The sequence below is a fragment of the Nicotiana tomentosiformis genome, chromosome 8 (assembly GCF_000390325.3).
Source record: "Nicotiana tomentosiformis chromosome 8, ASM39032v3, whole genome shotgun sequence".
NCBI classification, from domain to species: Eukaryota; Viridiplantae; Streptophyta; class Magnoliopsida; order Solanales; family Solanaceae; genus Nicotiana; species Nicotiana tomentosiformis.
In genome coordinates this window covers 73,034,157-73,061,652 of record NC_090819.1, presented here as the reverse complement: position 1 = coordinate 73,061,652, position 27,496 = coordinate 73,034,157, and the positions used below count along the sequence as shown (strand labels likewise).

At 37.2% G+C, this 27,496-nt stretch overlaps 1 protein-coding gene and 1 long non-coding RNA gene across 2 annotated transcripts; one reads left to right on the top strand and one right to left on the bottom strand.

The window, feature by feature from the left end:
- The first annotated feature begins 4,387 nt into the window (after nt 1–4,387).
- LOC104115753 (uncharacterized) lies at nt 4,388–6,863 on the top strand. The gene is made up of 3 exons (XR_690680.4): nt 4,388–4,542; nt 6,228–6,340; nt 6,491–6,863. It is a non-coding gene; the product is annotated as an uncharacterized lncRNA (long non-coding RNA).
- A 15,462-nt stretch (nt 6,864–22,325) lies between these two features.
- On the bottom strand, nt 22,326–24,564 carry LOC104115752 (polyphenol oxidase E, chloroplastic-like). Its single transcript, XM_009626443.4, has 2 exons — nt 23,061–24,564; nt 22,326–22,830 (listed from the first exon to the last, which is right to left on the bottom strand). The coding sequence occupies exons 1-2, from the start codon at nt 24,508–24,510 to the stop codon at nt 22,475–22,477; spliced, it is 1,806 nt and encodes a 601-aa protein (XP_009624738.1). The 5' UTR covers nt 24,511–24,564; the 3' UTR covers nt 22,326–22,474.
- Between the last annotated feature and the right edge of the window lie 2,932 nt (nt 24,565–27,496).

The following is a 27,496-nucleotide window of genomic DNA, read 5'->3' as shown; positions in this document are numbered from 1 at the left end:
TATGATTTCTGTGGTGATACTGATATTGTCTCCTTTTGTCTTTTTGTCCTCTTGAGCCGAGGGTCTTTCGAAAACAGCCTCTCTACCTCTTCGGGGTAGGGGTAAGGTCTGCATACACACTATCCTCCTTAGACCTCACTAGTAGGATTTCACTGAGTTATTGTTGTTGTTGTGGCACTTTAATTCTATTAATGGAATTGTTTTCTCTTTTTCTCCCCTTCTTTTCCTTTTTTTCTCTCATTAATTTTGATATAGTAATGGGATTTAAGTTGTTACTTTAAAAAGTGAAAGAGTAATAACTCGCTTTGTTTTCATTTAAAACTTGAAAAGGAAAAGATACAGCTGCCTCCACAAAACTAAAGAGAGTGTTATATTTGGCCCACAGCCGAATTCTAACTTATCATTGGCAGCTTACATTTAAAGTTGTACGTGGCCACATGAAGGGGGAGTCGATGGAGCAAATCTACGTCCATTTTGTATAAGATTGAATTTTCAAACAAACAATGAATATATACTTTGATTTATTTTCGTTTTCTTCTAGGGTTTTCAAAAGGCAAAACGGGATTAACTAATTTTCATACTACTTCATCTTTTTGATTGACAATTTAAGTCAACGAATCACGTTAACTAACTGCGGACATTCATGTTGAATATTTCGTTTCCCCCTTTGCTTTATATATTAAATATTAAATGAATTAAAAATTTAAATTTAATGAATTCAATCTTTAATGAATTGTTTTTACTAGAGTCATTGCGTAAAATTATGGGTTCATACTTGAAAGCCTTATAGAATTAAGAATTATAAATGTTCCCCTTGATTGATTAGAAAAAGAATGAATTTGTCTTTTTTTTTCAATCATTGGATAGAAGGGAAAGACAAGTAGTAAAATTATTCCTCGTCTAGATTAAAGGTGCATCTGCCTCTGATTAAATATATCACCTACGACTAAATATAGTCAAAAATCCAAGTTTGTCTTCAACGGCTTGGCATTGTATTCCTAACTAAGATGTTCAAGTAAACGCTCATACAAAAGGAGCATGGAGGGAGACACAAATAGACACAAAAGTTTTTGCAAAAAGAAATGAAGATGTGTGTCACGATCTAAACCGAAGGGCCGCGATGGGCATCCGGTGCCTTACTCAATCGAGTACCAACGAACGTAACGCATTTTTCTTATCATACTATCATGGGTAAATGAGCCGGAAAGGCCTTCATGAGATAACTAAAATAAAACATAAGGGAATACTCGGTATAGGACGACCCAACATGATATACAAACTTCTACATGTGACATACGGGCCTATAAGGCCGACATAATCATTTGTACACTCAAAACATAGGCCGACAAGGCCATACAAGTATCCATATATATGACATCTGTCTACAAGCCTCTAAGAGTACATAAAGGTCAGGACAGGGTCCCACCATACTAATCAATACATGTCCAAAGCATACTGACCAAATAGATAACTTCGGAGCAAGTGGAGTGCGCCAACACCTTCCATTAAGCTGATAACCTACTAGGAAGACTGTCAACCTGTCTATCGAGACCTGCGAGCATGAAACGCATCGTCCCCAGGAAAAAAGGGACATCAGTACGAATAAAGTACCGAGTATGTAAGGTAGGAAAGCATAAATAAGAAAAGTAATGTAAAGAGAGATTGAAGAGATACAACCTGTAGCATCTAAGTGCCTCTGAGGGCTACTGACATAAAATGCATGATACATATATATACATAAAGTTTTAAAAACATACGCCTCTATGGGCATCATCATCATCATATTGTACCCGGCGGTAATAAGCTTGGTAAAAACATATCCGACTATCATAAGGCTCGGTAAAATCGTACTCGGCCACGTGGAGCTCGGTAAAACCCAACTGATCAGTGGTTGCACAATAGGTGTCGTACCCGACTGACTATAGCGAGACTCAGAAGAGTAAAATAGATACATATATATAATGCATACTGGACTTATGGAATCACGTTCTAAACCTTTCGAAGTAACGTAAGGTCGTCGCGCCTTCGATTAATATTATGGACATCCATACCATCAATATGAACCTCAATAGGATTCAAGGATCATACATACTTGCTAAGAATAACTTTATAAGAAAAGAACAGCATGCACAGTCTTAGTTGCTAGGAGTAGATCTGTTATGAAATAGTGTATTGTTTATGTTCATTTTACTTTAAATCATGCCAAAATAAAGAAGGAAGTGTCTTAACATACCTTTGCAATCTTCTTTCCAATCGTCAACCAAGCTCAATATGATCTTCTTACGTCTCCAATGAGTAAACCAACTTTGTCGTGATCACATAAGCGTTGTAACTCTCATATGTTAAAACCAATTTTCTACAAGAAAACGGACAATATCACCCCTATTTGTACTACATCTCATAAGTTACTAAAAGTCACTAAACAGCCCAAACAACAACCAGTAGCTATATGGAACACAACCAGCATAATAACACGTCGAGCGGCAAGCTCGGTTCATGTCTAATAACAGTATATTTTGAACCATTTCCCTCTTATTTATATTCAGAAAAATATTGACAATAACAACAAAATATACTCAGGTTATTCCATAAATTTTCCAACCATAAAATGCTGCAAGAACACCTCCCAAACAGTCCAACAATCAACAACATTACTAACAAGCCTTTTGATCGATATTTCACAAGTTTTAGATTCAACGACTTAGCCGTAACTTGGGTAAATTTAAATACATATAGAGTAAGAGGTTCTGTACCTTTAAACAGATAGAACAACTACAATTTGAGCTTACTTCATCACGAAATATCCTTCCAACATAGCCACAAGAACAAGGAAGCAAAACTAGTAATCAATTCGCGTTTCTCAGCACTAGAATCACTTTGGAAGACTTGAAATCACCTAGGATTGATATAAAAACCTTGGGAGAGTATTTTACAGAACTTAAACCAGTTTAAACAACTCCCCACACGAGCTAGAACCACACTAAAATTAGCAACCACAAGAAGAACAAGAATTCACTAGCGCCACGGGATTTCCGACACTTGATTTGTGTTGTTTGCATTGGTTTGGGTCTTGGATCATGAGAGAACTTTGAGATAAAGTTTTTAGGTGTCTAGGGTCTGAAGAGAGTGAAAAATAATGAGTTAAAATGGGCTTTAGGCGTCACATATATATATTAAGATATCGCAACCGCCTATGTGGGTCCCATAGGGAGCTGCTTGTGCGGTCTCACGAAAATGTGAATATCTCCCTACTCCGAAATCGTATGGACGAACGATTTAGTGCGTTGGAAGCTAGACTCGTAGAGCTTCAATTTATAGGTGAATCACCCCTTAATTCTACTTATATTGAGAGAAAAGCTTTGCTACATTTGACCTAATTTTCGGCATATTTATGAATGTAACTTGTGATGACCTTTGCCAACTTTTGTCCACAACTCGCTTGACTTCAAAACGTAACACATGGTTATCATACGACTAAAATAGCTCATAACATAAACTCCTTATCATGTTGAGAACCCTAGTCTCACCCCAAAAGTACATGTTATAATATTCCCAACTTGTCGACTTTTGGCGAAATTTATTTTCTTCTATTCGTTTAGCTTCTAAGTCTTCCAACTCTCTTGGTACTTGCTATTCATGATCTTAAATATTTGTAACCTCCAAGGTAATGATTAACTTACTTTATGTACTTTCTAATATAATCTTATTTCTGAGCTTACATCATTTGACTTACTACGTACTCTTACATATCAAAACATGGGGCGTTATAATGTGAGATCAATTTAAGAAGAGAAAAGGAAAAAACAATCTATATATTCCTTTTTCAATTTTACAGTAAACATAGTTCCTGCTTTCCTATTCAATTTTCGATGAACTTTGTTTTTTTCTTTTTCTTTTTTGGTTCTATGAATGGTTACTCTTAAATCCAGCGGAAGAAAAATATCAAATGCCATCTACTGTTTAAGTGCGTCAGTTTCTTAAAGAGAAACCATAATAAGAAGAACTACACTCAAATATGTAGCAGGTAAGCGAAAAGATACTTTAGGCTATATTTGACCGGGGGTGAAAAGAGAAGGAATTGAAAGAGCATAAGAAAAAGATGGAGAAAAAGAAAATCACACCCCTTCAGTCTTCATTATAAAAATAAAAGTAAAAGTAAAAGATGTTAATGAGAAGGAGTCGAATCCTCGCTTGGATAATTAGGAAAATTTCTAAAATAGCCAATTTTGAACTTGTATTCAAAAACAGTTACAAATTCAAAAGTTATTGAAATTTGGGTATTTTTTAAAAATTGATACAAAAAGTGACTAGCCCGTTACTACAGATATGCCCAAGACACAAATGGGCTGATTATATTGTGTATATGCCAGACCTAGTGAGCCCATTATACTTGACCAAATTGACAAACCCAGTTATAGTATTTTCTTCATAAGCTCTCCCCCCAAAGGAACCTAATACCCAGTTATTGTATTTCGCAGTGGATGATTAACAATTCACGAGCTAGATTTTGTAGCATCTGATTTTGAATTCCCTCTCCGGGAGGTAAAAACTCCTTCATTGTTTTACCCAATCTTCTTTGTGCATTCTGCTAATTTCATGCCTTCGCTAGTGATTAATTTGTTGAGTATGTCAAAAGTTCGTGAATCCGTTACCCTTTCTTCTTGCTTATTCGTCCTTATTTGTGAGTCAGAATAAGTATACTATTAAATCTAGAAATAATGATAAAAAGGAAAAGGACTGGTGCGTTCAGTTTCATATCTGTATAAATCCTTTTACTAAATTGAAAAAAAGAAGAAGTATAAATCTTTGTAATTATGCCCTCTGTCAAAATTTGCAGCCCTTATGCTTTCCAAGAGACAGAAAAAGAAAGATTTAACATTTTGAAACGAATTATGTTACATTTTCAAATTTTACAAACATGTAACATATGTAGCCTTTGTATAATTTTGGAATGTTTAAATTCTTTTGAAAGATAATTTATCTATGTTAGGTTTAAACAGAGAATTAATCAAAGTGAAAAAGGACAAGTATCTTGGGAGAGTACCATTGAAGTTGTTTAGCCCTTGCTCTTTCTTGTTATTTTTGTCAGGATAAAGGTTTCAATTTCATTTACTATTTGCTGTGATCAGTTTGCCAGCATCACTTTGAAGTGAGGGCAGTTAGTGGTGCTTGAATCATATGGCTGAGAGACATCCTGTTGATCAACAGCAAAATCCTGATTGTTTTGTTGCCAATTTACTTTAGGACCTCTGCTTTAGTCTTCATTGTTTTGTTTTCTGATAAGGTAGCTATTTGATGTTCTAAAGCTATGTGAGTACATTTTGCTTGAGACTTGAGGTCTTGCTGCATTATCCATTTGAATACACGTTTCCCACTAGCACTGACATAATAATCTGCTGGACTGATGTGGGTTCTTCGAATATTGCAATTTACAGAAGCTTCCTATTTTCAATCAGTCAACTAAGCTTATGTCTAAAACTAGTTGGGGTCGGCTGTATGGATCTATGATACATGGTCTATGAACATTGCAACTTACAGAAGCTGCTTAGGTTCGATCAATCAATCGATCAACTATATGTTCTTAAACTAGTTGGGATTGGCTATATGAATATCCATGTCTGTTCTGTTCTACTCCGCTCATTTCATTTTTGTACTCGATAATTCATCTTAAAAGACAACTTAAGATTTTAAAACTAGAGGTTCTTTAGATCTCACACTTATCTTACACTGATATACAAATCTCTAATGAAACTAAAGATTCCTGGAAAACACGAGACTTGATAAAAGTGTTATAATAACAACTAAGCCTTAATTCCAACTATTAGCAAAGATTTCTCTTTGTCACCTATGTAATGTTCCTTGAATCTACGCTCTATCACTCTTTTCTAAAGTTTCATCATTTGACTCATAAGCTTAATACTACAATAATTCGCACAGTTCTTAGATCGAGCCCCCCTCCCGGTTCTTTTTGTCTTATATTCTCTGTTTTTTGAATCTTCATTATGTTTTCCTTTTGAATTGAATTTGTTAAAATTCCTGGCATTTGATATCCTCTAGAAATGGTGACACTTTCAGTTCCTGCTTGTTCCCTAATACTCGCGCAGGAATAAAGTTTGAATTTGTTCCTTTTTGATTTTAGCATTTTTGCTTTGTTTCTTTCTTTCAAGTGTCTGAAATGCTCATTGTTTTCCCTTTTCTGAATGAGTTACAAATTTGTTGCTCCGCAGTTGATGTTGAGAGACATGCCAGAGATTTCATCGAAGCAGCCAAAAAGCTTCAACTTTATTTGATTGGGTTGCAACGCGAGGATCTGCCTTCCAAAGTAGATATGCTTAGAAAGGTAAGTTTGGGTAACGCTGATGATACTTATCCAAAAAGACAAGAAAAGATACAATTTTGATGATATGAGTTTCTAGAGGACTTCTAATGTTTTCCACTCATTTTTGGCATTGCTAATGGAGTATTGTGTATTCCAAATTATTATGAATAGGAGATTGTAAAAATGGAAGAAAAGTTGAAGAGAAAGACTGAGCTTATAACCAAGCAGGAGAGACTGATTCAAAATTGGAAGAGAAACACAACATTGAGTTGGAAAGGGTGTAAGCTAACTGCAGATCTGTGATGTAAACTAGTATACGAGTTTCTTCTTTTGCGAGGTCCATTATGTTGTTTTCTCTTGCTATCATCCCTTAGCTTTCTGTATTGAAAGTGCTTGAAGACAATAAGCTCACTACAAAGATGATTTGTAGCTAGCTTTCTGTATTTATTTGTTTGGAAGTTATTAGGTTGGTCGAAGTACATAAGCAGCAAACGTTAATCTTGTTTTGGATTCCTATTTTGAAAAATGTAGAGAAGTTTTGTTATGTTGCTACTCGTAGGGATTACTTATTATTTGTCATTAGACTCATCAGACATCGGTTCATCTCCTCTCTCCCACACCTTTTCATTTTCTAATGCTTGCCTTTCCCTAAGGATTCTAAGGCTTCGTGGCAATAACTGATTATTTGCACATAGGTCCATACCGGAAAAGATGAAAAAGAAAAACCAATAGGCTACACAACCTATTTTTAACGTGAAAATAACACGGACTAACCAGTTTTCGGATTGGTAATAAAAAATAGCAGCGTTTGCAAAGTCATTGAAAAATAGTCACTGTTTTGCTGAAACACGGAAAGTTCCAGCATAATATGCGGGATCATGGAGCTCCTGCGTATAAACTTCCAGCATATATTATGTTGGAACTCCAGCACACGGAAAGTTCCAGCATAATATGCGTGATTATGGAGCTCCTGCATATAAACTTTTCGCATATTATGTTGGAACTCCAGCACATTATGTTGGAAGCTCATATGTAAAAAAGTCGAACTCTAGCATATTGTGTTAGAATATTTCCAAAATTTTAAGAGTGTTTTTGTTCAGATTTTATCTTTACATGAAAAAGTGGCTAAATTTCGATTACTTTTAAAATTGTGACTATTTTTTAATTACCAGTTGTAAATCTAGCTATTTTTTTTTTATTTTTTTCCATTTTTTCCAAGGGGTAACAATAGGCATCTCGGGTGTCAGTCCCCTACAGGTGGCTCCTCAGTCGCTGCTCGGATAGGTGCTCTGGCTGCAGCATGTGCCCCTCCTCGGCCTCTACCCCGGCCCCAGCCTCGCGCGGCTTTAGTAGGGGCGCGGGTGTCTGATCATCTGATCCAGCAGTGCGTGTCTTCACCATCTATGAGAAAATAGAAAGACAGACTCAGATTTCGAAATCAACAAATTCACACGATATGAAATCAAAGAAGTTAAATTTTCCTAATAGTTCTGTAGCCTCTCAAAGATAAGTATAAATGTCTTTGTACCGATCCGCAAGACTCTGCCAAACTTGCTTATGACTCGTAACACCTATGATGAACTTAGAGCTCCGATACCAACTTGTTACGACACCAAATTCTCACCTTAGGATGTCGTGATGACACCTGGTCTCTAAGACTAGATAAGTCTAACATACATTAAGATTTAACAAACATAACGATTTAAATATCAACTCAAACTGGTAATCAATCATAGTAAAACTAAATAAATACAATTATCAATAACTCTCAAAACCTGGTGGAACCGAGCCATAAGCTCTACAGAGAGTGCACTAGTAACCTCGAAATATAATACTGTTTTGAACAGGAAACGAATAGTAATACAACTAAAAGCGGAAGGTGACTTCGAGGCCTGCGAACGTCGGGCAGGTGTACCTTGAAGTCTCCGAAAATAAATGATCAATCACTCGCGTCTGGCACGAGCAGATGAACCTGGATCTGCACAGAAATGTGTAGAAGTATAGCATGAGTATACCACAACGGTACCAGTAAGTATCAAGCGTAACCTCGATAGAGTAGTGACGAGGCCAGATCAAGACACCCACTAGGACAAGAAAACTGAACAAAATATAATAAAGTCTAATGACGGAAATTGAGGAAATGACTGACAACAAAGTAGCACAATAATGTAGGCTAACAACGAAATTTAAGGCAATAAAGGAAACAAGGAATGAACACGTGATAGGAACAACAAATGATCCAACACATGATAGGGACAACAAGTGATCTATTACCTTAAAAATACAAGTAAAAACAATGAAGAACAAATATAACGACTGTTCCAAATCAACAAGCCTTTTAACATGGAATGTACAACAAAAATCACAACCGAAGTACCACACCTCACAATCTCATTTCACAAGTCACAATCATAATCTTCCTTATATCACCCCGTGAGTCTTGCATTTATTTTGAAAATATTTTTTCCGAAATAGCTACACGCGCTTTAGTCCACTTATCTCACCGTGTGGCTTCAAGTAATTCCCTTACTAGCAATACGTGTATAAATCTTACCTTATCTCACCGCATGCGTATCAACCCTTATCCTTATCCTACCGCCTGCGTATCAACCCATATCCCTATACCACCACATGCGTATCAATATCACAACAATAATCAACTTGCACCACATGTGCCCATATACCACAACACTTGCCAAAAATCAACAATACCAGTGTTACCACAACATACAGCCTTTGGCTCAACCAATAATGTGAACAAACATATCAATAATAAAAAAATGAACGAGGGATACTCAACGAGGAAAGATATCTTAATAATCAGCAACTTCAAATAAGAATAATTCAACAATAAAAGAGGTAATAACAACTAAAGCATATAAGAGCAAACTTGACAATAAAAGATAGAACATACGCTAACAACGTCAAATAGAGCATGTGAGAGCAAATTCAACAATGGAAGATATAACATGTTATGACAATTTCACTTAGATGCATGGAAGAAGCCTAAGAGTCTATATCGGTCAAAATACAACATATAAATCCGTGTACACACTCGTCTTCCACGTAATTCAAATAATACGATCAACCCAAATCCTAAGGGGTAGTTTCCCCACACAATATTAGGCAAGATACTTACCTCAACTAGGCCAAATCAACCCTCAAAAATAGTTTCCCCGCTAAATTTTACCTCTTCACGGCTCAAATCTAACAAAAAATGACTTAATAACATCAAACAATGCAAGGGAAACCAATTTCGATAGATAAAGCTATAATTTTTACACAATTCACCAAAAGTCAACCCCGGGAGCGCCCGGTCAAAATTCGGGTCCAAGGGTAGATTCCGACTACCCATAACTCCACGAGTCCATATATGTGTTTTGTTTTCAAATCTGAATCCAATTCGATTCTTAAAACCCAAAATTTCATTTTTCAAAACTTGGACAACAATTCCTAAAATTTCTCTTTTATTCTGATAGATTTGATGTTAAATCCCATATAATCATGAAATAAAGTTGAAAATTGATTAAAACTACTTACACAATGATTTTAGATGAAAATCTCCTCTCCAAATCGACTCCTACCGAATCTAGAGTTCTAAAATGAGATAAAGGAGATGAAATCCCGACTTTCCAACCTTTTGTTTAGTTGCAGATATCGCAATTGCGACACTGGGTTCACAACTGCGAAGAAAGTCTCGCAATTGCGGCTATTGACAGCCTAAGGGGGAAGTCACAAATGCGATATTAGATTCGCATTTGCGAAGCCTGTCCCCATCACAAATGCGATGAAATTATCGCAAATGCGATACTACCTAGTCTAGCCTATTTTTCGCAAATGTGATCAAGGAATCGCAAATGCGACACCTGAGGCCCCTATTCTATGATTGCAATTGCGATGCTGGTGTTTGCAATTACGACATCAGAGACACCAGCACACCAGCAACCTGATTCAGTTCAAAACTATTCTGAAACACGTCCGGAGCTCACTCGAGCCTTCGGGGCTCCAAATCAAACATCCACACAAGTCTAAAAATATCATACAAAATCGCTCGCACGATCAAAACACAAAAATAACATCTAAAACTATGAATCGGACATCAAAACGCATGAATTCAAAGGAAAACTCAAGAACCTCTAGAATTGCAACCAAGCGTCTGAATCCTATCAAACCATCTCCAAATGACAGCAAATTTTGTATACAAGTTCAAAATAGCAAAACATACCTATTTCAAGTCCCAAAACTAAATTCTGAAATCGATAGCTAAAAAGTTAACCTACGGTTAAACTTGGGAAAACTCTAAGCCTCAAATTGTCAATTTTTGGCAAAACAAGACAAATCAACCTAGGGACCTCCGAATTCGATTACGGGAATATGCCCCAAGTCCAAAATTATGATACAAACCTATCAGAGCCATCAAAATACCATTTCGGGTTCGTTTTTATAAAAGTCAAACTTAGGTCAACATTCCCAACTTAGGCTTCTAAACTAAGAACCAAAGGGTCCAAATCAATCCAAAACCTTCCCGGAACGAAACTAACTAACCCCGCAAGTCATAAAATTATAAATACACATGTGTGAAGTATCAAAAGGGAAAAAGGGCTCAAATACACAAAATTACCGATCGGGTCATTACACTACCGGTAGCAACTCCTTCTGCGTGGCTGTGTAATTTATCTGAGATGGATTCAGTGCTTTGCTAGCGTACTAAATTTAGTGGAACATTTTATTTTTTCTTTAGACCAAGACGGCCCAAATTGAAGTGTTACTAGCATCGCACATAAGCTCAAACGGCTCTCCCCAATCTAGGGATGTGATAATTTGTGCAGTGTAAGGCCCCGTAAAATTTCACCTAAAAGACGGGGTTTCATGGCGCCGGGGTAGAGTAATGTGATCGAGGGTTGTATATATGTTTTGGGTTGAACAGTACGTTGGGGAGTTGAAGGAATCATTTTGTAGACCATGGTGTTTTTGCGGTCCACTATGCGACCGCAGAACCACTTTGTGGGTCACAGATTTGCCGTAGAGTGAAGCAGAACTTGAGAAAATTTTGAGAACCATTATGCGGCCCATTATGCGACCGCATAACCATTTCACGGGTCGCACATCCGTCGCAGAAGCCAGCATGAAAAATTTCAGAAGGAGGTTCTGCGGTCCTTTATGCGACCGCAGAATTGGTCTGCGGGCCGCACACCTGTCGCAGGCCTACATAGAAATGCCCAGTTTTGCAGGGCCATTATACGGCTCATTTTGCGGACTGCATAAGTGTTATGCAGTCCTTTATGCGATCGTAGATCTGCATTGGGGCTTCATTTTTTTCTAATTTCATAACCCGACCCTATTTCAATATATAGTCGTTAGGGACCATTTGTAAAGAGAAAGTCTGATATTTCTAGAGAGAGGAAGTGCCATACAGTGAGAGGGGAAGTTCCTAAGCTTATTGTTCATCAATTCTTGCTAAAAAATTGGAGAATTCACAAGGAAAACTCACTAGGTCTTCATCCTAGAGGTAAGATTCTACTTCCTAGTCTTCAATTTCGGGATTTAACTGAAAATAGGTAATGAGAAAAGCAATTCTTGGGTGTAGGAATTGTTCATTATGCATGCGTGTATTATCAAGGTTTGTGGGAAGATTGTTGAGCTCAATTAGGTAGAATTTGGGTAGTGGGATGAAGGAATTCACCATAGGAGGACCTTGAAATCATAATGTCCACCTAGTGTTTGATAAAATGCTCAAATGAACTAGAACCATGAACTCCTTCCTAATTTGTGTTCAATTTTGTTATGTTTCTAAATATATCAAAGTTGCTAAGATTTTCGAAACATTGTAGTAATTTAAGGAAGCTCAAAGCGAGGTATGTTGGCTAAACTTCTTTCTTAGAATTGAATCCCACGAGGCCCTTGTATGTCCCGAGTTGTTCATTATAACTTGACTATTCCGAGAAAGCTTTGTGTCAAAAGATATATGTTCAATATGTATTCCAAATGCTCTTGTCATATTATGTTACTATTTGAGAATGTGTTCAAAGTATGGGTTGCGTATCTAAATGTTATGACTTCAAGTCGTGTTTCAAATGAAAGTTAATTTGCCAAATTGTGTAGAAATCTCAAAGTGCTTAAGACTCTTATTTGCTCACATGTGTACTCAAAGTCATGAATAGAAATGCTTTGTTATTGATGATCCGTGATGATGTTTGAAAGTGAAAGAGGTGAGCATGAAATATGAAATACGGCCAACGTGCCAAGAATGATATTACATTTGGGCCACTAGTGCCAATGAAACTGTGAAATGTGTAAAAGATGTTGAAATGAGTTGTAAATACTTTAAATAATAAACCCTTTGGGAGTATCGTTAGTCACCGAGGAAGGATAGGTTAAAATAGCCTAACCCCGAAACTACACGTGCCGGTGTAGGAGTGAATTGTGATTATTCCCCTCATTTGGGATGATGTTGATGTGATGAGAATATTCCCTTTTATTGGGATGAGATGATTTCTAGAAAAATGGTAATGTCGATCCACATGACATTGTGGTGAGACTGCCTAGCCGGTCGGGTCGTGATCGGACGCCATGCCGCACACATGGTGGTGATTGTGCTTGAAATGGTGATTGAGATAATGATTGAAATCATGATAGTGATTGTGATTGTGGTTGATGTCTTTGGGTGAGACGACCTAGCCGATTGGGCCATAATCGGACTCCGTGCTAATATCACGATGGTATATCGGTGCTAAGATCTCCCAACCTAAAATAATGGAAATTTACTTGAAAACTACTCTTGCTCCTAGCTTGATATTTTAGTATTTTTTGAGGCTTCCATTGATTTTATGACTGTTCTTCCTTGTATTGTTACCTGTTCTAATGAAAGGGTGTTTAGTCATACATACTAGTACTATTCCATATGTACTAACGCCATTTTTTACCGGGGGCGCTGCATCTTTAATGGATGCAGATGGTTCCATAGCAGGCGGCGTTGATCAGTGATAGCGGTACACCTTTTTTCCAACTGACTTGGTGAGCCCCACTTCATTTCGGGGTCGTGTATATTTTGTACCATGTGTATTATGTTTTGAGGTATAACCGGGACCTTATTGTCGGCACTATCGTAGTACTATTTTGTATCCATTAGAGGCTCCGTAGATATAGTGTGAGTTGTATGTTAGTACTGGAAAGGTCAAACTAGTAATGTTGTATTTGTACCACTTGTTCCACTTCAAACTATGAAAGTGTATGTATTTTGAAACTTATAAACGATGTAACTAATGATAATGAATTGGTGTTGTTCACATGATCCTCCATGTTGTCTTATTAATGAAAAAGATCTCCTCCTTATTCATGAGTGAGTTCGGGTAGAAGGTATTGTACACGCTTGCTCGAACAGGTTATCTCGGTTGAGTGCCGGTCGCGCTCCCCGAGGTCGGGGCGTGACATGCAGTCACCAATCTCTGCTTTAGTTCCCCATATGCCTTCAAGAAAGCATCATCAAATTTGAAAGGATTATCCTTTTCAAGCAACCTACACAGGGGAGCATAAATCTTAGAGAAATCTTTGATGAATCAACGGTAAAAACCTGTAGGACCCAAGAAGCTTCAAACTCTTTTGACGGATATTAGAGATGGTAATTTTTCGATTGCCTCCACTTTTGCCTTATACACCTCCAAGCCATCTTTGGACACCTTGTGCCCGAGCACTATTCCTTCTCGTACCAGAAAATGACATTTCTCCCAGTTCAACACCAAGTTTGTTTCCTTACACATGGCGAGCACTTTACTCAAATTCGTTAAGCATTCATCAAAAGATGGTCCAAAGATCGAAAAATCTTCCATAATCACTTCAACACATTTTTCTACCATATTAGTATAGATTGCCATCATACACCTTTGAAAAGTCGCAGGTGCATTACACAGCCTAAATGGCATTCTTTTGAAAGCATATGTGCCATAAGGACAAGTGAAGATGGTCTTCTCTTGATCTTCAGGTGCAACCAAAATTTGGTTTTAGCCAGAATATCTATCATGAAAACAATAGTAATCCTATCCAGCTTGTCTGTCTAACACTTGATCAATAAAGGGAAGGGGAGGTGATCTTTTCTCGTGGAATTATTCAATTTCCTATAATCTATGCAAATTCTCCAACCTGTGATAGTTCTAGTAGGAATCAATTGATTATTTTCATTTACTATCATTGTCATACCAACCTTCTTAGGCACGCACTGTTCTGGGCTCACCCATTTGTTATCAGAGATAGGAAAGATAATACCTGAGTCGAGCCAATTTATCACTTCTTTTCTAACTACCTCCTTCATGACTATGTTCAAGCGGTGTTGATGTTCCATACTTGGTTTGTGACTATCCTCCATGAGAATTTTATGCATATAGAATGCCATGCTAATCCCACAAATATCTGTCATGGTCCACCCGATCGCGCACTTGTGTGCTCTAAGAACTCTGAGCAACTTCTATTCTTGCAAGTTAGATAAATCGGAAGACAAAACAACAAGAAAAGTTTCATTAATTCCCAAATAAGTATAATGAAGGTGCAAGCATAAGGGCTTAATCTCTAATTTGGGAGCTTCTTCTATAGACGGCTTGGGTGGAGGCCTATTGGTTCTATCTAGAGGCTCAAAGTTGATCACTCTTTTAATGTAAGGGACATGCATCCAGATTATGTACCATCTCTTTGTCTTTCTCATCTATGTCAACAATGTCAAAAACATGATTGATTTTTCTAGAGAATTGTCTAGATAAACACCCAAGTCACCTCTTTTCTCATCTTTCTCTACCACAGATATCATAGCAAGATCCTCATAATGGATAGGAAACTAAATTGCCTTGTACACATTAAAAACTGCTAACACATTGTCAACTCTCATGATTATTTTCCCTTATCTAACTTTGATCACCGCATCAGTTGTGGCTAAGAGTCTCCCCATAATGATTGGAATGTGTTCATCAACTTCATAGTCCAGAATGATAAAATCTGCAAGGAGGATGAATTGACTAATTTTCAACAACACATCTTCTACTGCCCCTCAGAATGGACAATGGATCTATCATCTAACTGCAACATGGTTGTGGTAGGTCTTGGAGTGCCCAACCCCAATAAACTGAAGAGTGACAGAAGCATCAAGTTTATACTCTCCCCCAAATCACACAATGCTCTCCCTAGAGCTACTTCACCAATTCTCACTAGAATAGTGAAGCTACCAGTATCTTTCAATTTATGGGGAAGTTTCCCTAGGATTCTTGAGGTATATTCTTCAGTGAGTGCGATCGTCTAAAATTCGGCCAACCTTTTCTTTTTGTTTGCCACTATATCCTTGATGTACTAAGTGTATTTTGGAATTTTGCGTAGCACATAAACCAGGGGAAGGTTCAATTGGGCTTGGCTCAGCATGTTAAGAAACTTGTTAAACAATAGGGTTGTCATTCTTTTTCTGAAGTCTTTTGAGGAAAGGTGGTGGAGGCCTTGCAATTGGCACTTTCTCATTATTGATGCTTTCATTCTCGTTTTCAACCACAAAATTAGGGACTAGTTCACTTTTATGAGTGACTTTTTCTTTCTTCTTTTGCGGTACTTCTTCCAATTCTCTGACATTCCTCAAAGTCACATCATTCACTTGAGGATCCTTTTTTGTATTGCTTGGAAGAGCCCTCGTAGGCCTAGTATTTTGATTCGTGGACAACTACCCAACTTGTCTTTCTAAATTTCTAAATTCAGTTCTGAATTGCTGATTGTCAAGTTTGAGTTGTTGGTTATCAACTACTACCTCTGTTCCAGTTTATGTGAACATATTTTCTTTTTGGTCCGTTCCAAAAAGAATGACCCCTTTCTAAATTTGGTAATAATTTAGCTTAAACTTATAATTGTACCCTTAATGAGAAGCATTTATAACCACACAAATACTCTGGAGCCATTTTTGACTTGTTTAGGACCACAAACTCCAAAAGTCTTTTTTTTAAAACTTCGTGCCCAGTCAAATTGGTTCTCATAAATTGGAACGGAGGGAGTAATAGCTTTTTCATCAAGTCATATGTACTTTCATTTACCTACTGCGGTGGCTTTTGAGGCTGGTATAATTTTCTTGAGAACTTTATTGATTCTGAGTCGCTGGGTTTTTACCCCATGAGAAGTTCGAGTGATTCCTCTAACTGGGATTATATGTGTTCCCATATTGAGCATTCTCGTTCATCGGACCCCAACTTTGTTGTCCTACATAATAAATAGACTTTGAAGTCATTGGGCACAGGTCACTCATGTGATCTTCTCCATATATCTCAAAACATGTAAACATCTGTTGCACATGCTACATCTGATGCATTTGTCCCATTGCCAGCTTAGTCACCCAATTTGTCAATTTAGCCATATCTGCCCCCATAGTTGTAATCTCATCCCGATCAAGTGTGCCTGCCACCCTCTATTTTATCATTCTTCATGGTTCCACGTCACCTTGCCAATTATAATTATTCACTGTGAAGTTGTTCAAGAGAGTCTGAGTTTCACTATAAGATTTCTACATGGAACTCCCTCCACAGGCTGAGTCGAGATTTATCTTTGAGGAATCATCTAACCCATCGACAAACGTGTGTGACCCAATACCTCATCGGTCTGGAAATGATGCGAGAAATCTCTGAGTAGCTTCTTATATCTTTCACAAGCTTGACGAAGAGTCTTACCGTCCCTTTCTTGAAACCCAAGAATCTGGCTTCTCAGTGACTTAGTCTTCTTCGTGGGGAAGAACTTGATAAAATGTTTCCTTGCTAGATTATCCCATGTGCAGATTGAGTTACTGGGATCCTTTTGCAACCATTTTTTTCTTCCTCCAATATAGAAAAGGGGAACAATATTAGTTTGATATAATCATCGAAAACATTCAGATTATTGTAAGTATCCGTAATTTCCAAAAACATATGGATACGCCTCTATGGATCTTCATTAGAGAGGCCCATATTTCCCTATAGACTGAATTAGATGCACCATGCACTAAATAAGCAAAAAATTGTCACGACTCAAATCGGAGGGCCGCGACAGGCATCCGGTGCCTTACTCAACCGAGTACCAATGTTATTGCTTCTTGATTTCGTACCCGAGATGTTAATCTTCTTTGAAACCCTTGTAGAGAGCTTAAGGATAGGTTTATGAGGGTTCTCTTTTCGTGTTCTATGAAAAATGAAGAGAAAGACGATTTAAAACCTATATATAGATCAACTTTTGAAAAGTCAAAGAGGTGCTAGTTTAGCACCCTAGCATTGGCCCTTATTCAGACGCTCATATCTTTTTATCCGGACGTCGTATGAATGTACGGTTAAAAGTGTTGGAAACTAAATTCCAATACCTTCAATTTTGTAAGTAGATCACCTCGTAATTCCAAGTATATTTGGAGAAAAGCTCAGGTACATTTGACCTAATTTTCAGCACATTTATGAATGTAACTTGTGATGATATTTTTCTACTTTTGTTCCACAACTCGCTTGACTTCAAAATATAATACACGATTATCATACGACTAAAATAACTCATAATATAACCTCCTTATAATGTTAAGGACCCTAGTCTCACCCCAAAGTGCATGTTATAACATTTCAAACTTATCGACTTTCGACGAAACTTAATTTTCATTTAGCTTCTAAGATTTTCAACCCTCTTGGTACTTGTTATTCATGATCTTAAAGATTTGTAACCTCCAATGTAACATGATTAACTTACTTTATGTACTTTCAATAATGATATCATTTCTGATCTTACATCAATTGTCTTACGACGTACTCTTACTTACGAAAATATAGGGTGTAACAAAAGTGACTAGTTATGTCAGGCTTCATGATAGCTTGAGCCATGTTTGCGAGATTAGGCTTCTCTATCACTAGTCTCTCTTTATTGTTTTCCATCTCTATTGGTTGTGGCTGGACTACAATGCCTAACTCTTCAGTTCTAGCCCTCGCTTTGGTCTCTCTCCTTAACCTATGGAAGAGTTTCAGGTTCAGGATTGTAAGGTGGAAGGTCGTTCAAGCACTTCTCTGTAACATTCAAGGTGAACACCTGTAAAAGTAAAAATTGTAAAAAACTAAAACTCGAACAAATAACGAATAAAAGCTTATTTAAGACAAATAGATAATTCCAAAGTCCCCGGCAATGGCGCCAAAAACTTGTGGGGGTCAATGCACATGCAAGTATACACGGTCGACAAGTAATAAAGTAATAAGAAAGTATCGTTCCCACGATGACTTATGATTAACTATCGTCTAAACTAAACTAATTATGAGTAAATTGTTCAAGTGATTTTGAGAAAGATGATTGTAATTTGTATTGTTTAACTAAAATTACTTACAAGCAAGCAAGAGAAAATCTTTCCCCTATCTCTAAAGGGGTTCGACTAAATAAGCAAATAGAGCAAACGAACAACTTAAGAGCAAATTCAATGAGATGAGGATATTCCGGGGTTATGGTATTAACGTTTATCCTATTGATTTTTTCGATTGATTTAACTACTTGATTTATCTGATTTTTTGATTAGCCAGATTTATTTTCCTCACGAAGTTCTTTTGACGCCTCGCCCGCCGGTTTAAGCCAACCTAATACTATATATTTATAGAACTAGAATTAATGAGAACGCATGTGTAATTCCTGTGATAATAAACAAGTAAGGCAATTAGAATATGTTTATCCTAATCGTGAATCTATTTTTGATGTTCAGTTCAAGAAATTACTCTATATAATCCTAAATGCAATCTATAGTTCTCACTTTCGAGTTTAACTATAAATTCGTAGATAGTATCCTAGTGTTGTCTCCACAATAAAATAATTAAGTACAAGATTGAATAAACAAATCAATATTATTAAATCAAGTAATATTATCAACCGCCAAACATCAATACTCAAGAATAACACATAAGCCCAAAACAAGGGGGTTTTAGCCACTCATGATCATATGAATACTCAAAATATTATTTTGAATCATAAAGACTACAAATACTAGATTGGGGATGGAAGATGAGATGATTCATGCTCCGCTTGTGTTCTTTAGCCCTTTTGCCTTCAAAAAATGCCCAACCCCCTTTTAGACATGTTTAGGGGGTATCTATAGTTTAGGGTCAAAGTCCCGAAGTCCAACATTGACAAGGAAATAATTTTGTTTCGGACGGGGCACCTACGCAAGGCCTGGTGTGGGGCGAGGCTGGACTCCTCGTGAGGCCTGATGAGGGGCGAGGTTCTATACCTCACGTTCTCTGGTCAAACGCGAGCTTGAGCTCTCCCTAGACCAAGTGGGGTGCGGTATGTGGCCTGGTCTCCTTCGTGCCTTACATCGATTTTACTTTCGTGCTCTTTTCTTGTATTTTCAACATCATTGTGTGCAACTTTCATTTCATTTTGTGTTCAAATGGTCCTACACATAAAATCAACTCGATAAAGCTCAAACGATGCACAATTTATCATTAAAACACCAAAATATAAGGTAAGTAATGTACTCAAAATCTAGAATTATAGCCAAACATCAGCAAGTTATATGAGAATAGAATAGTCTGCAGGCTTGTATTCTTATACGAATTAAAACAGACAAGTAGATAATGGAATGTCAAGCTGACTGAAGTCTTAGTGGATCAAGGTTTTACACAAAGCAGTTTGGATTATTCTCTATTCCCAAAGAGACAAGGAAAAGACAGTATGGTTATCCTAGTTTACATGGATGATATGTTAATTATTGGGAACAGTTTGCAACTAATAGAAGCTATCAACTGAAGCTGCAACATGCCTTTAAAATGAAGGATCTTGAAGAGCTAAAGTATTTTTGGGAATTGACTTTAGCAGATCAGCCAAGAGAATGCTAATGAATTAGAGGAAATATGAATTGGAGCTCATCACAGATATGTGATTAAGTGCATTTAAACTATAGGTGACAAAGGGGTGGGCCGGGCCGGGTTGAGTAAAAGAGTGACTGGCCGGTTACCGGTTTTTCCAAATCGAGCTTAACGGGTCTGGTCCCATCCGGTCAAATATTGAACCGAAATGGTTACGGGCCTAAGGGACCGGGCCGAGCCGGGTTTATTTAATTTTTTTTTTTTTTTTTGTATAACAATCGTCAACTTTATAAAATTAAACAAAAAAATCCCAAAATAGTCATTTTATCGGTCCGGTTAACCGGTTCCCATGTGATTTGACCATAACAGATCGTTCCGGTCCGGTTAACCGGTACCAAAAAATTACCCGGCACATTCTGGTCCCCGTCCCAACCCAGCCATGCCCGGCCCCTTACTACCGGGGGTCCGATCCGGGATAAAATCGGTCTGGGTTGATCCGAAACCGGGCCCGTTTGACAACTTTAATTTAAACCAGCATGGATGCCATTAGAGTTCAATCAGAAGCTACAGTCAAAGAACTAGATGATGTAACAGGAATTAAAGATGGTGATTTACTGAAAGACAAAGGGAAATATCATAGGCTCATCGAAATTGGTTTACCTGACTTTGACTAGATTAGTCATTGCATTTGCAGTTAAAACGCTAAGCCAATTCATACGACAACCAAAGAGGAGTCAAAGGGAAAAAGCACTCAGAGTTGTGAGATATGTTAAGATAAAACCAAGTTTAGGGACACTTATGAGTAGTAGGAAGACTAACACCTTGACTGCCTATTGTAACGCAAATTGTGCATCATGCCCAAACACTAGGAAATCAGTCATAGGGTTCATCATCAAGTATGGTGAGTCCCTTAAATTCTGGAAGTCAAAAAAAATGAAACACAATGTCAAGAAGCTCTGCAGAGGCAGAATACATAAGCATAGCATGGACAATGGCTGAGCGGATGTGGTTAGTAGGATTGTTTAAAGAGCTAAATAAAAGTAAAAGTGCCTATTGATTTGTACTATGACAGCAAGCCAACTTTTCAGATAGCAACCAACCCAGTATATCATTCTCACAGAAATTGACTGCCAGTACTTCATCAAAGAAAAAACACAGCCGCGGTTGATAAAGACGCAACATGTTAGCTCTAAGGATAAAGAGGCAGATATCTTGACTAACGCTTTACTAAGGTCACAACAAGAAAATATATTTAATTTTAAGTCGGGAATGCTAAATGTGTTTGGCTGTTTGCACCTGCAGCTTGAGGGGGAGTGACGAAAGCCGAATAACCTAAGTCAAAGGACTTGATCATAGTTGACTAGACCATCTTTAAGTAGCTAACTAATTATTATTGAGTTAGTTAGTTTTGGGATTAGCCGGGAGTTAGCCGTTGGTTACTATGTTAGTGGGTTTACAGACTAGTTGTATATATACTCGTATAAGTCATTAATGAAAGCCAAGCCATTTCCATTCTCTCTTGGCTTCCTCTATATATAAGTTTTTTCTCTATCGTTTACAGTTCTTCATATTTGATCTCCTCCGAGTTTCAACTGAACATCTGAGATATGAATTGCTCAGTTTGGCAATATGTATAGTTTAAATTAACTTAACATCCACCATACGGACCTAATACTTTAAATATTCTAAAATTAACTGTCATCTTCTCGATTCCCCCATCATCTTTTGCTTTTTCTTTCGTTGGCTTTTCGTAATCCGAAGCGTCTCAAATTGAAGTAGAAACATGTTATTAGTGGAGTATTTTGTTTTCCAGGAAACATGTTACTGACTTACTTTATACTTAATAAGTCTACTTGCTTTTTTTAATAATAGTTTTCTGTCAGTAATTGCACTTTTCTTTTAAATAATTGTTTTGATACAAGTGGAGTAATTATTCAATATATATTCCATTAGTAGCTGGCTATATCAATTAAGGTTATTGATGATATCTTCTGGATCTACATTTTAAATCATATGCATAAAGATTTAAGATGAGTCTCGGGTCATTGCAATATTTTAACCTTGTTTTCCAAGATCAGTGCAAGTGGGAACCTCTAATTTAAAATTTCTTTTTGCACTATGGCATATTGTTTTATCTTTTTCTCTTCATATTTATATTCCAAATAAAAGTGTCTTAAAAAGAGAAAGTTCGAAGAAGATAGACAAAGTGATTCTAACACCAAATACAGTACTGATTTATTCCTGAATAACAATTGCAATGACATTTAACATCAAGCTGATTTCAACACAAAATATAACACGGAATAAAAATCAAATGCAGATCACCAACACACAAGAAGAAAACTTGAGTAGACCATCATCAACAAGCTTCAAGTGTAATCACAGCAGATTTAATGGCGACAAATTCGCCCCCAGTTTTCGGGACCAGAGTCACCACTATATCATCTTCATCTTCAAGGCCAATTTCCTCGAGCAACTCGGTAATGGCCAGCTGGAATTTTGCAATAGGGGCGACATGTGGTTTAGTGGGATCTGAATGAACATGAGGCAAGGCAGTGTAACTTCCTGCAAACTCTGCCCTGTCTAGCTCATACCAGTTGGAGTTTGCATCTGCGTTAATGAACACATCAAACCTTATGTGCTTTCGCTGATCGATGTTCAGTTCCAAGAAAGTTAACATCTCCTCTTCTGCGTCTTTCTCCTGCTGAGTCCGGCCTGTTAAAGACATAATATAATTAAATAATTGAAGGTGTACTCTAACAAATTAAAAATATGTGCTCTCTAGCAACTTAACAATGGCACGAGAGATTCAAAAGAGGTCATGGGTTTAAATCTAACCGCAAAAACTTTATTTTTATCCACCTATATGATCTAATTAAGTTTAGTAATTAAAATTGTGTTATTTCTAACAGTTTAAACTTTTAAATAACATGACTTGAAAGTACCTGAAGTTTCCCTTTTGATGGAAAATGTTATGGCTTTGTCAATCTTTGCAATAGGGAATGTTTGGGTAACTGGAGGAACTGAACGTGCATTGACCTTGCTCTTGCTCTTCTTCAATGGCTTAAAATTGCGCCATGGGGTTGGCATTGCTTGGAAATCATATCCCATTTTCTTATTGTCCAAACAGTCACGGACTTTCACGAGAAAAGGGTTTTTCTTTTCGTCGTAGAAGAAGAACTCACTGTTCAAATAATCTGGCTTGTTGATGTCCTTGCGTTTTCCTCCTAATGTCTTCCATATTGTCCACATGCGATCTACATTTGCATGGTGACTATAGAAAGCAGGATCCTTACCAGCTGAATAGAAATTTCCCATATCTTCACCGTTTTTACAGTTATTCTCATTAGGCTTACTACCAACCCAAATGTGGACAGGAGTATGAGGGATGTTTTCAATAGCTCCCTGCCCTGGTTTGGGTCCAACTTCCGTACAATATGGCTTACCAAAAAACAGTTGTGGACACGGTGAATTGGTAATCATTTGACGATACATTAGAGTAAGGTTATTGCTCATCATTTGTAAGTCAGTTCCTTTCACGTCTTGACCAAAATGACCAAGGTCCATGATTACCGAACCACGGTGCTCTTGGTTACGTCTTGGATCGTAAAGATCAGGGTACACATTTGGTTGATCAAACATGTGTGGCAAACGCATGCCCTTTGGATGATCCCAGTTCCAATATGGCAAACCAAAAGTAGGATCATTGATTAAAGAACCCAAGATTCTCTCATAGAAGTACAAGTACCATCTATGGAATGGGAAAAAAAGCCACGAGAAGTGAATTTGTAGCTCTTTGCCAGCAACGGTGTATGCACCGTTGCAATAAGCACAGTGGATTTTGGCTTGCGCCGCGAACCCACGTGGATCATCTGGATCAGTGACGTCGAGCTCCTTCATTTTAGTAATGGCTAAGTTGTACTTAGCCATGTACTCTTCATCCACGGCATGAGAAGCTGGTCGAATACGGAGCTTCGATCCTGTTGGAAACGTGTAATGAGGAATATCCTTAGGATCAATTTTTAGCGGAGGGGGACAACAAGAATAAGGTACTGGTAAACCGGGTTTAATTGTGGCACCAGTCTTGCTACATGAAGTAGTAGGGGCTGGAATGGGAGTGGCTGAAGCCAATGGTACAACATTAGCAGCACCATATAGACCTCCTAAACCTAGAAGCACATTTCTCCTATCAACAGAATTATTTGTTTCAACACTTTGGTTTTCATCACCATTGGAGACCTTGCATGAGACTTTGAAGCTGTGGTTACGTTTTCCACGGAGGAAAAGTTGAGAGGGTTTTGGAGTGGAAGCTAAAGAAGAAGACTTGGTGGTTGAAGTAAAGGGAGTTTTGACTGTTGTGCTATTGCACACTGGTGGAATAACACTTGACGCCATAGCTAGCTTTCAGTTGAAGATTCTTAGGGTTCCACCTTTGCCTTATATAATATGCAAGCACCGCAATAAAATATATATTGAGCAACGTCTCACCTACCACTCCAAAACATATTCGGGACCGGGTAGGTGGGAATTAAATGAAGGATAATATTAAGAGAGAAAACTCTTATCATTTGTGTTTTATATTTGCTAGATCTGTAGTAAAAGAATCAAAACTTTTCTAAAAAGAAAGATAATTTTGAAAATAATATTGGCTTATGCCTAAAGAAAAAGTCTTAGTCAGGATATACATGTGGTGCCCTCTTTAGGAATAGGAATATTTCTCCGTTTCATTTTCAGGCTAGAATTGCACTTTGATAGCTTATATTATGGCAACAAAATAGAAAGCTTACATGGTGCAAAGTCTACTCTTAAAATAGGCTACAAAGGCAAGGTTAAAGTCCTCTCACCGTAAAAACTTTCTGGTGGTGGTAATAGACAGGTTTGGGTCAATGCGGAACCCCAACCGAAGGAGTTGTTTTTAAAAAATAATTATTTTTCAAGGATTGCACTTTAGTTTTTTCACTCAAAAGAATGCGATTCCCCCATGTAAGAAATTTCCGTTTTTCCTCTTCGTATGTGAAATTAGGAAAGCTACAATAACAAGTTCACGTTATTGCAAGGGGGAACATTTTGGGTTAATTCTCAAAAATTGGGATCTTTACGGAAATAGTCGCCCGGATGCACGATTTAGACAGCTATTTAAGTTAAACCTTTAAAGTTTTCTAGGGTACTTCCGATGGGGTGAAGTAAATAAATATAGCTCTAAAAGTGGATGACTTTGAATTTTTATGCTTGATTGCATTATGGATAGAATTTTAAATTTAATAAGTGTTTGTTTTTCGTTTGTCATACAATACTAGCTTTGTCATTGTAGCGCATGCATTTATCAAACCCGGTATTTTATAATCCACCGACTAAATTTCTGTTTACGAGGAAAATGTCCAACTGTACACTGTCTTCCTCTTTATTAGTACTAAATTCCAACATGTGCTTCATGGGGTAAGAGATTAAAAAAAACCTTAATTGGGTGCACATTCACTCGTATTTAGAAATAGTTGACTAATATATACTATGTTCGTTCACTTTTACTTATCCAGTATTCTAAAAATGAATTTTTACTTTTACTTATTACTTTTAGCATATCAAAAGGATAATTTCTTTTTTCGTGTTATACCCAAAGTATTAATTACTCATTTCAAATCATTTTCTCAAATCCATCAAAAATATGCATCAATTAATATGGGTATCATGGTAAATTATGCACTTTATGCCAAGGGTTAAGGCATTCTTGCCTCGATCCCGAGAAGGTTCACCTCTCCCTTTTGAAGTGTCGCCTCGTCCTCTAGATCGAACCATTGTCTGTATCAAGCAAAGGTGATTGTTAGTTGCAATTCAATGTTCAAACATACATAGGAGACATACAAGTAAAGGATAACCAGAGTACACAGTGAGGGAATTCAGTTAGATCATGCTTGCAGGGAACAAAAATTGTGGTCCGCATAATTTGTCTTGCGGCTGAAGATGAGGAATTGCGGACCGCATATTTTTGTTATGCGGCCGCAAAAGTGAAGTGCGGATGCTTTCTTAAGTGATGTACAAAGTCCATAATGAACACGTAAAAATGAACGGAGGGAGTAATATATGTATAATTCATACATAAAATGTATATAATTATGCATAATTTATGTATACCAGCTAAGAAAAATAAATAGTAAATTCAACCGGCTATTTATATAAACGTCGTAATTTAACATTACATGCTTTGTTATATGAGGGGAAAATGAATAAGAAAACAAAAAAATAATTGAAGTAGAAGAAACAATGTAGAGATTAGCCAATTCAAGATTAGAGAGGCAAATGGAGAGCTTCATTGTACTTGTTGAGATTGTTGGTGTTGACATAAGTGGTTTTGGTTTTGATGATTGACAAAGGAACACATGCATGATCTAGGTTCATGGACAGTGTACACAGGGTATGGGCAGATTCAAACAAAAGGCATACACGTGCAAGGGATAAGCATAAACAGTTATATTTGATATTCCCTGAATGAAAAGGTTGCATAAGTGGTAAGAAGCAAGACTCCTTACTTAAAAAGAACTCTAACCTAGATAAGGAAAGAGTTACAGATTGAAGTTAACTAGAACTCTTCCACCAAGAAAGAGTAAAGCATTAGAACTCTAGTTAATCCTAATCTCACTAAATCTATATATTTCAGTTGTTTTCTTTTTTACAGGTGACGCACAAACGCTGAAGATAAGCAAGAATTGAGAGCAAAATAGTAAGGCATTTTGCAAGCAATTTCTGTGTGTTTCAAGTGTATGAACCTGGAGCTACATGAACCAGATAGAAGAACCAGTACCATGTGTATGTTTTTTATTCTAGTTCAATTGTAGTAGGATTTTTGAGTTGTACCTTTCAGCTTTCTTTAGAAGCATTTGTACTAGGTACTTTGTGTTATATTGTTCATGTTAGAATTAACTTGAAGCTGTCGCAACAGCCTGTGGCTGGTTGCAACAAGGGTTAGAGGTAATCCTTAGGTTTACAGAAGTCTGTAAATATTGTTGTTTTGGCTCAGAGTTGTAGTGAAGTTTTGGAAAAAATCCTACTGGGAAGTAGGTCGTGATTTTTTCACCTTTTGATCCGGGTATTTTCCACGTAAAAATACTTGTGTTATTTACTTTCTGCATTATATTTTCTGCAACTGTAGACTAAAGAACACATAGAAGAACCAGACCCTTCTATAATCTAGTACACGTGAAAATTGGACACTACATAAATCACCCCATATGTGGTATTGAAGTATAAAACTGTCACGACCCAAAATCTCAACCTGTCGTGATGGCGTCTATCTCGATACTAGGCAAGCCGGTAATCTCAATAAACCAAAACTTCTCTTTAAGGTTGAAAATATAATATTTAAATACAATACAAACAGTCTCCAAAA

Excerpts from the sequence above, each read along its gene's own strand:
- LOC104115752 (XM_009626443.4), bottom strand. The coding sequence starts at position 24,510 with ATGGCGTCAAGTGTTATTCCACCAGTGTGCAATAGCACAACAGTCAAA. Across the intron at positions 22,831-23,060 it reads CATCAAAAGGGAAACTTCAG|GCCGGACTCAGCAGGAGAAA; the intron begins GTACTTTCAAGT and ends TGTCTTTAACAG.